Source organism: Oryzias latipes, chromosome 20, assembly GCF_002234675.1.
Source record: "Oryzias latipes chromosome 20, ASM223467v1".
Taxonomy (NCBI): Eukaryota; Metazoa; Chordata; class Actinopteri; order Beloniformes; family Adrianichthyidae; genus Oryzias; species Oryzias latipes.
Window position 1 is genome coordinate 12656885 of NC_019878.2, and position 10182 is coordinate 12667066.

The window sequence follows — 10182 nt, forward strand, 5'->3', positions numbered from 1 at the left end:
TTTATTTTAAAATAAAGCTCTAAGAAGAAAAATAGTTTGTATGTTTTTGTCTATGTGAAGAAGCAACTGGTATTCAGGCAATTTCCCAGGAACAATAAAATAAATCTGAATCTGAATTTAAAAAAAATAAGAAATTTGATTTATATTTATAAAAAACTTTATTTTGATATTTAAGCCAGTCAAACTGATGAATTCTGCACAGAGAAAGTCTTATATCTAAATGATTTAACAAAGTCAACATGACCTCTTTCTTTGCTGATAGTAAGTTTGTAGGAAAAGCAGAGAACTGATTTGTACACCTCAACATAAACACAGCAGGTTACTATCACCAAGTGATAAGAAACTAGTACAGCATAGCAAGGCAGATATGAAGGGCAAAAGAGTCAATTATGAGCGAGTGAGCAGCTAAAATGTCAGACTGCAGGTGTGTCTGTCTGAGTGGAAAAAAACAACAACTTAGAAGTGAAGAGAAGAGTTTCATACATCTTTGCAAACAAGCTTTTGGCTGTTAACACAGCACTGACATCTAGAGGGAGATCACTTACAGAAACCCTCACAACCAAACTCTAGGGTGAAGACTTTTGCCTGTCAGGAGCCAAACGTGTGTTCAGACTCATATGCAGGACAGGAGCTAAAAGAGCTGTTTGGGTTAGTTTCTTACTTGCCAAAACCAAACGAGAGCCACAAAGTTGGAAAAATCCTATTTTCTTGGTTTTTATGGTCATTAACTCTTTCATGAATAAAATGTAGCTTTGAAATATTTACAATAACTGAATTATAAAAGTAACAATATTAATGTATCTTACTTTAGACAGCAGCACCTACAAGTTCCTTTCAAAATAAAATACATCCTGTGTCAAATAATTTACCAACCTAATATCCTAGCATTTATCTTTAAAGCCTATGGAGAGACAACATTAAAAACCCCCTAAGTGAAATAGATTATGTTCAATTGGCAGAGAAAAAAAAATCTAGATAAAAATCCCTGAAACAAGTTGGATTGAGGAAAAACAAGTCGGTAATTCATCAGAAGGAAACAGTCAGAGACGGGAAGGAAGGATGACTCCGCAGTCCTTCCTTGAGTCATATTACAGCAAGCAACAAATGTAAAAGAAGAACAAAACAAGGACACGGATATCTTTAAAAATTGCACTTTCACCAAACTTGCCCCTGTTTAGTTTTAACACAACACTGCATAAACATTTTGACAGAAAAGCTGACTTGTTTTTTACAAAGCAAGCTGACTTGGATGTGTCTCTAAGGACTGGATCATTGCGCCTGACGGCTACGCAGCCAACTACTGTGACGGAGAATGTTCCTTTCCTCTGAACGCCCACATGAATGCAACCAACCACGCCATCGTGCAGACGCTGGTGAGTACTTAGTATGTATGTGTATTCCAGGCACAAGTCTTTTTAGGTCTCCCTTCCTGTCCTGAGGGAAAGTGTCTGTAACATAAATCCTGTGGAATTAGGATTGTGTCGGTGATGCATAAGAGAGGCCTTTCGGAGTGTCATAATTGACTTGTTTTAGTCATCCGTGCTTGATGATTAAAGAGTATCGACTTTTTTTTCTTCAGGTGCACCTGATGAACCCTGAGAATGTGCCAAAGCCATGTTGCGCCCCCACCAAACTCCACGCCATTTCAGTGCTCTACTTCGATGACAACTCCAACGTCATTCTGAAGAAGTACAAAAACATGGTGGTGCGCGCCTGCGGCTGCCACTGACGCCGACGCCAGCGAGGATACGCTGCAGTGATTTCACCAAAGGTGATCTACCCCCAAAAGTCAAAGATGATCAGAAATTCCTCCACTTGCATCTGGAACAAGGCAATCGAAAAGGATAAATGCAATTAAGGATCTATTGTTGCATGTGTTTTTGTCATCTATTCCAGCAGTTGAACCAGCTTCTTTTTAGCTGGGCTGTCCCCTCAAGGACGTCCATGACTGAATAGAAAAAATGGAGTCCTTGTGTGTGGTTTTTTTATGGAATGCCTAATGGGCTGATGCACCTAAAGCTCACAGAGAGGACCAGACGAAAACCTCTGTGGGCCAAGCCAGACTGCTGCTTTCTTTATCATCTCCTCTCCATGAGCTGATGGATCTGTTTTGAGAAGCTTCAAATAGTGATGAGAAACTCGTCTAAACGAGTCACAGGAGAAATGCAGGTTTTCCTTCAGCACAGGACTTTTACATTAAATAAATGACCCATCGGAGTTTATACATGTGCTGTTTTTTCCCTTTCTCCAACTGTATTTTCTTCTCCAGCCATATTTGCTCTCCCAAAATACTGTATGGACTGAACCAACCTGACCACAGACCATTTTAGCTATGGACTGCTCTGAATAATCCCCTCCGTGTCAATATTTGTCAGACTCAGGCTGAGCTGTGATTCACCAGGCTGGTTCAGCGTGATGCATGTTGTGGCTCTGCTTGTGTTTTTCCTCACATGACTAAAGAATACAGCTCTATCCCTCCGACATGCCACAAACAACCATTTCCATTTCCGTGTTGCTGCACTCGGAGAGCTAACAAACCCTTTCACCCCCTTGACGACCTGTCGAGAGGTTGTGGAAAACCTTTTGGGTAAAGTTAGCTTTCTGAAATCCTTCGCTTTATTGACCCTGAGGATGAAATGTATGTTTCTTGTCCTCGTATAAAAGACATGGTGTGATCCTTGAATGGCATGCAATCTTCAGAGAACACTTATGAATGACAAAGTATATATATCCAAGAATAATTAAACTACCGTGTGTGCCTAACCGATCTTAAACTACAAAATATACCTCTGGTAAGCTGCTGTTTACATTTGTGATCCTGTTAAGACTGTTTTTTGTAAATACTTGTACATTCTCCGCTTATTTATTGCACCTTTTATTAAAAGAAATAAAAAAATATCACATCTTTAATACAAGAACGAAATGGAAATACCTTATTTTTGGAAAAAAAAACAACTTTATTATCAAAGTTCATGTCGCAACTTGCCACTATTCACTTTCTGTGCAACATCTGTGGGTTTTGCACAACCCATGAAAAGGAAAATATATAGATATATCAGAAAATACTTCCATCACTGAAGTTCCAAAGGTCATGTGCTATTCATTAAAATGTTTATTGGAAAAGAAAACAAAAAAAGCCAAAAAGTGCCATGTCACTGCCTGTTTATGTACCTTGTCTGGACAATAAAGCACGTCCTTCATCACGTTTCATTTCAGATGGGTCAAAGGACATTTGGAAGATTTAACGAGAGGGTTCTGATAATGGTTCATCCCAATTCACTGCTTTGTTTTTGTCTCAAATCTCCAAAAGTGTAATGCATTTTAGGGGTGAAATGTTTTAATAAGAAAATGATTTTATGCAGAATTTTACTGCAGAGCAAGTCTGTTTTAGTCTTCTCCAGCTATCCGATGGAAAATCCCACGAGGACCTTGAAGGTATGACGTTTTTCCAAAAAAGGCAATCACAGATAGTACAGATAGTCCACCTGACCGTGATCTACTTTGTTCCCCAAATGTATTACTTAATTCCAGCTGCCAGCGAACATTACATTTGATAAGAGATTAGAATTTTTAAATCAAGACATTTGCAGCTCATATAAGAGATAAGGTCAGAGAGCAAATTACATTTATCTGAAAGGAAAACACACAAATAGTAATGCTGAGTGAGTCTGGCACCAAATAAAGGTTCAGAGCTGACAATTTTAAAGATGACTATAAAGACCACAGGAATCAGAAAAAAATGTATTTTTTTTCACTGGTTTGATTCATTTTTAAATCTATTGACTTTTCTGACTCCAGGAAAAAAAAAGACAAATACAAAAAAAAACATAAAAAGCTTCCATCAAATGTCTGCGAGATGTTTCCCTGAGAGTTGTGTACATAGATGACAAGTGGCATGAAAAGAATCACAGACACAGCCTCTGCAGTGACAACATGAAGTGCTTTCAATGTACAAAAAAAAAACAGATCTGGTGTACAAAATTCTGCGTTGAAAAAAGTCAAATGGTAAAGAAGGCTCAAACAGCAAAGATTTTATCAGAAGGCAAAAACCTGCGTAGCAGCCTTTTTCCTAAACATCGTTACACATTTTCAAGGTTTTGGTTTTAATCAATGCAGAAGTGCTCGGACACTTTGTTTACAGACTCAACCATTGACCGTCCTGATTCAGATTTAGGTTGAGCGACAAGAAATACATTCACATTCCAAACACTCCACTCAGTCACTCTGTACTTAAACAAGGACAGAAGTGACCACGGCTGACCCCGTCCAGATATGAGGTGAGGTCAGAGACCCTGTGTGGGCACGCGGAGCGGAAGGGAGTGAGTGCCGACTAGTTCACTTCTACAGCTCATCTCTCGTCTGCTTCATCACAAAGTTGTGCAGGCTCTCCAGATCCCGCCCACCGTGATGTTCATCACCCTGCTCTCCAGCTCTGAAGATGATCAATGTGGGGTAACCTCGCACCTAGAAAAACAAAAACAAAACAAAAATTCAGCAGGGTGCTAAGACGCACTAACATGATGACAAAACATCACTGAAACGTCCTAGATTTTGTTGTTCCAAAAGCTAAAACAAGACTCCCTAACAGATTTATAACGGCTATTGCATCTCATTGAAGCAGCTGTTCTCCCAAGTAGCAGTGAGATTCATTCACAGGAGTCGGATTCAGAGAACTCAGTCAGAAAGAGGGACCTACAGAATATTTGTTGCAAAGTGTGCGTTCCACTGTGCAGTCCACTTTGGCAATTTTGACGTCGGTGAGGCCAGGGAACTCCTTCTTGGAGAGATCATCCCATGTTGGAGCAAGGTTCTTGCAGTGACCACACCTGCACAACAGAGGGGTGGAGGATACACGGAACAAAGGGGACACAATGCTGTTAGCACGAAAACTCAACTTTTCTAAAGATTTATCAAACAAATTTAAGTGTTTAATAGGACCAAGTCAACATTTTCACTGCACAAAATGGAAAATGGTGTGTGGATGTAGAGTTACAGCAAATTTGATTCACCTGAAAAATAAATACTAAAGGAACGCAAAAAAAAAGACATTAAAAAAGCGTACATTTGCATTTTTAAATGTGTATTTTTTTTATTTCAGTATTTTTATTTTTTACTATTTGTGCATTTCTACCAACACATACACACTACTTAACAAATGGGCAAATACAGATACACTTTTGAAAATAAAAAATAAAAAAGTATGAAAGTATCAGTCTGGCAAACTCTATTTGCACCTTTTTTTCTGCACTTACGGAGCTCTTTTCCAAGCATCAGAGGCACCCGTCTTTTTGAACATCCGTCTTTTTTTTATGTGACAATAATGAGCTTACCACGGAGCGTAGAACTTGACAAAGGTGAAGCCCTTTGCTACAGCCTCATCGAAGTCGCTCTCAGTGAGGACCAACACGTTGGACTGAGGACAGAGTAAAGAGCAGGTTAGGATGATCAAACTGCTCTGCTCTATGTCTGCATGATGGTGAATCCCCATTCACATCACAATTATTTATGAAACCACTGACCAATCACTATCAATGCAAAAGGCACTATAGATCTACCAACATAGAAGAAGAAGACGGTGTTTAGGAAGTACTTTTACATGTGATGATAAAATAAACGGAAGCTGCCCCGTGTTTATTCTAAAAGGTGTTTCCAACGGAGCTCTGATGGTTAATAAACACAAAACTCCAACGTGTGACAGCTGCTCCAACGTTGAAGAGATGACTGGTTGCTCAGTTGTGCGATTTCCATCATCCAAATTGTATTTTTTGTTTTTCAATGCAATGTCTACAGAGCAATATTAACGGATTCTAAAAGGGGATTCCGCCTTAAAAACATAATATATTCCTCTGGTTGTGTCATAGCAGATGACATTTCTGCTTTAAGCAGCCAAACAGTGATTTATAAACATGGCCTCCTTAAGGTAATAACACAAGTGAAGATGATTGAACATCAAACTGAAGTGTGAACATATTAACTGACTTCTTGGTTCTTTTGTTATCAGACACACAACCCATGTCTGCTAACAAAAGAACCAAGAAGTCACTTACATGATGCTGCTCAAACCACTTTCCAGTGTGATGAAGATTTTAGACCAAACTAGAGGTAGAGAGAGGAAGAGTAAATTCTGCTTTGAAAGTCATTTCAGAGAAAAATATGACTGAACTACTGCTGCTGCTGCTGCTGAAACACAGAGTAAATAGACACAAGAACATGTTTTATTCAAACAGACCTCTGCTTCCTCCTTGGCCGGCTCCTCGGTTGGGATCTCGTTTGCCGCCTGCTGTTCCTCCTTCAGTTCGTGCTCGTGCTCCTCAGTTTGAAGAGCTTTCAGCTGGTTGTCCACAAAGTCCTTGAAAGAGTCTAGGTCTCTCTTTCCTTTGTACTGTTCTTTCTATAAAAAGAGATTTAAAAACAAAAACAGGTTTAAGAAGATTGAGACTTTCAGCTTCTTTGTGCGGGATGGTCACCAAAACAACTTCACCCTCACCTTTTGGCCGTTATAGAAGAAGAGCAGAGTGGGATATCCCCGCACCCCGTTATCAGAGCACACCTCGTAGTGCTGAGTACAGTCCACCTGAGTCCCGCCGGAAAAGCACGAACCAGAATGCAAACAGATCAGTCTGTAAACACTACTCTTCTGTACTTTCAGATATATTAAGTTTTTATAAGGAACAAGCAAACATCTGATATCTTTGTGTCATAAAATAACTTTTTTATTTGAGAATGTGAGTAATGTTAATCAAAGAATGACGCTGCAGAAAAGTGTTAAAGAGACCCACCTTTCCGATCTTTACATCTTCAGAGTGCTCCAGGGTGGTGGCCAGCTGTTCCCATGTTGGGGCCATGGCTTTGCAGTGGCCACACCAGGGTGCAAAGAACTTCACAAAATGAGCCCCTGGAAAACAAAATGGAAATGGAAAAACCCAGCAGATGATTAAAAGTAGAAAATAAATTGATGAAGGATATAAACAATGTCTAGAATTGCACCAGAGTGTTTAAACTTAAATATGAAAATTTGATTTACGTGAAGAGTTGTAACAGAACACCAGATCTAGCACAGGGTTAGCCAGTATGTTAAATTGGGAACTATAACCACTGTTTTGAACACACACTTTATTTCTCATTCAAATAAAATAAATTGAAAGAACCTCAGAAGCCTACATTTTAAGAAAGATATTTCATGTACTGTTTGCGTTTGTAACTGTCTGATGAATCAAAAACATAAGTTGAGAGACTGGAAGGTCTTCAGTGTTCCCAATAGTGTTGAAATGCCAGTTATGCAAATCAAGGCAACGAAAGAACATTCAAACTAAAACAATACTGAAAGTATGTTATAGCAGGATGCAACTGCCCTAAACTGGGACCAGCCGCTAACTTCACCAGCTTAAAAATGCCCATATGATGAAGCACTAAAGACAGCTACCTTTGGATATGTGCTCCTTAAAGTTGAGAGCAGTGAGCTCATACATGCCCTGTTTGGGCTCCGGGGCTTTCGGTGGCTCCAGTTCACTTTCTGGTTCCTGGAGGGCAAACACATGCAGGCATGAGCGGACCCAAATCATCAATCCTTTAGAGAACGGCATCGACACTCACTGAAGGTTCCGCCTGGAGCGTCTTGAGCATCCATGTTTCCAACGACTGCAGGTCTCTGGGACCCTGGTATTTCACTGCTTCCTGATCTGGCTTAAACAACAAAAGCCTGTAGAGTAAAACAAACACATTTACTATGAAAATACTGTCATCTCTATGCGAACCTTAGCGAAGGAGTTAATTATCCTCCCAGACTTGTGAACTCAAAAGCATAACGTAGTAAAAACAGTCATTCTGTCAATCATTTTCTATGATTATAAGTTAAGTCAGAAACATCCAAGACAAAGCTGGGGTTTACATTTTAACTAAAACTGAGCTCTGCAGGTCAACAATTTGTTAATCAGCAAAAAACATGCAAAATTCTAACATTAAGAAGCTTAATTGAGCCATTTATGAAAAACACTCAGTTATAGCCATGTGAAGAATGTGAACAAGCAAATATAAATATTCTTTTTTCTAGTTAACTATAAACAGTAGTGGCCAAACCCCAAATCCCAGTACCATACTTCGAAAAAAAAAACAAAGAAACAAAGACTTCTGATCAAAAGTTGAACATTTTGAAAGTTATTTGGGGTTCTGTTACTTACGTGGGATAGCCTCTCACGCCGTGGACGTTGGAGCAGAACTTGGTGTCCTGAACACAATCTACTTTTACCACATACACCGGTGGCTCGTCCATACTGTTGTATTTCTCAGCCAGTTCATTCCATGTCGGCTGTAACCTCTGGCAATGGCCGCACCTGCAGAAAGCAGCAGACGTGGGCAAAGTTTCAAGCAGATGACCTCTATAGACATTAATCTTTCCTTTTTACAATCATTGTATAGTCATCACAATAGTAAATTGTAACAAAATTAGAGCAGCTTAAGACTAAGAGGCACAACAAGACATGAGTGTGCAAAACAAAAGGAAGTTAGGGTGCAAATATGCAAATATATAAACAATAATAATTATGAGTAAAAAGGAGTAAATTAAATATATAAAAAGAGAAGTGCAATTTCAGATGAGGTTATGGTTGTTAGAGGTCTTTAAAACAGTTTTCTTTTAGAGATATTAAAAAAATAAAGACATGTAATGCACTGTTGACAGGCGAATCAGTTCATTTCAGCCTGAAGATGTTAGCATCCATTTCTTTGGACCTGGAAAAACATGAGTTTGGATATTTTTTTGTTAATATATCAATATGTTGTCAATATATAATCTTTTAAACTGATTTTCTGAAATTTGAATCAAATAAATCTTGTAGAGGCCATATCGTTCACTGACCAAGTGAGCAAGCTAGGCACATTTGTGGTGAAACAATCTACTTTCTGTGGATAATAAGGTTCCATTTAAATATGCAAAACTACTTCTTGCACTACTAATCTGCAGGCAGACTAAGATCCCCAGAGGATGCTTTCTAAAAGAAAATGTGCATGCGTCGTAGAATTGATAAAAATCAAAAGTAGTAGACTAGCATATTGGCCCAATTGGCGTTTGAGCTTTTGCAGGTTTGCACATTCTAGGTTTGCCAAACAAGTTCTGTACTATTTTTTGGCAACTTTCCAGGTATGTTATGAAGAAAAAGAATTTATGAATTTAGGGTATACTCCTTTTTTGTATTAAACTGTCAAAGGTGGTCCTGGGGGGCTTTTAATTAGTGATGCAAGTTCAGTCAATCGGTTCGTGCCACGTAAGCACAGATTTTTACAATTTAAGGACGAAATAGAATTGTTAACTGTACGATTTAAAGCATTTGGGATGAGCAATTACGTTTGAAAATTAACTTCAGGGCTTGAAAGCTGTGTGCAACTCTTAAAGGTTCACATAATTTGTTTAAAGCAGAGAATCTGCTACCTAGCTAGCTTCTTAGCAGCTAAGCTAAACTAAGGCACCGGTTTCTACTAAGGTTTAGGAATAGCCAACTAGCTTACATGCTAACTAGTTTAGTTGCTAAAAGCCGGCGAGTTTTAATCCCAACGAAATCGCTTCCCCACACAGGATTTGCTGATAAAAACGGTCAACTTTATCGATACTATTTTCATTTATCTTACTTTTCTATCACTTGGTATGCATCAAATTACTTACCAGGGAGCGTAAAACATGACAAAGTGGGGTGCAGTGGGCACCGCCTCGTTAAACATCTCCACCGTGTACGTGTGCTTAGCATGCTCCTCTTCTTCTGCGTCGGTATCGCAAAGCACACCCGCGAACAGTAACGAAAAATAAAGAAACAAATGCATCCTTGGGACGCGTTGCAGTGCTGAAAACATAGTGAGTCTCGTAGGGTGAATGGTCTCCCTCCGAAAAGACCGACTTCACCAGGCCACGCCCCTCTGCTGTCAGAGAGCAGAGGAATATAGACTCTGCAGGTGACGGGATTAGACGGGAATGAGGCAGCGCACGGTCCAGATATTTTGTAGATCGGTGTTAAAGTGCGGAAGCGTCATGACCTGTTTGCAATGTCAAGAGAAATTAAAAAGCAAGTAGATTAAAGAGTTTAAGGAATTTTGGAAAAACTAGAGTAGATAAATTGTTGACCATCTTCGAAAGGACTTTTATTTGAAATTTTTATTTTTATTTTGTAGAAAGTAAAGGGTGGATCTTGCATGGAG

General features: G+C 39.2%; 2 protein-coding genes across 2 annotated transcripts in view; one reads left to right on the top strand and one right to left on the bottom strand.

The window, feature by feature from the left end:
- The window catches only part of bmp6 (bone morphogenetic protein 6), a 41441-nt gene extending 38238 nt beyond the window's left edge, over positions 1–3203 (top strand). The window contains exons 6-7 of the mRNA XM_004080965.4: positions 1263–1373; positions 1580–3203. Coding sequence (XP_004081013.1) covers positions 1263–1373; positions 1580–1729 — 261 coding nt within the window. The 3' untranslated portion in view covers positions 1730–3203. The remainder of the gene's footprint in view (positions 1–1262; positions 1374–1579) is intronic.
- Positions 2945–9905, bottom strand: txndc5 (thioredoxin domain containing 5). Its single transcript, XM_004080966.4, has 10 exons — positions 9656–9905; positions 8178–8330; positions 7594–7699; positions 7424–7520; positions 6780–6895; positions 6488–6574; positions 6230–6391; positions 5331–5413; positions 4697–4826; positions 2945–4464 (listed from the first exon to the last, which is right to left on the bottom strand). Exons 1-10 carry the CDS (start codon positions 9838–9840, stop codon positions 4342–4344), a joined length of 1242 nt encoding a protein of 413 aa, XP_004081014.1. The 5' UTR covers positions 9841–9905; the 3' UTR covers positions 2945–4341.
- Between the last annotated feature and the right edge of the window lie 277 nt (positions 9906–10182).

Bases quoted from the DNA above. Each gene is read 5' to 3' on its own strand.
- txndc5 (XM_004080966.4), bottom strand. From the start codon at position 9,840: ATGTTTTCAGCACTGCAACGCGTCCCAAGGATGCATTTGTTTCTTTAT. The intron at 6,896-7,423 runs GTAGCTGTCTTT...TTTGTTTTCCAG, and splicing joins TAAGGAGCACATATCCAAAG to GGGCTCATTTTGTGAAGTTC. The intron at 4,827-5,330 runs GTAAGCTCATTA...TCTGTTGTGCAG, and splicing joins GTCAAGTTCTACGCTCCGTG to GTGTGGTCACTGCAAGAACC.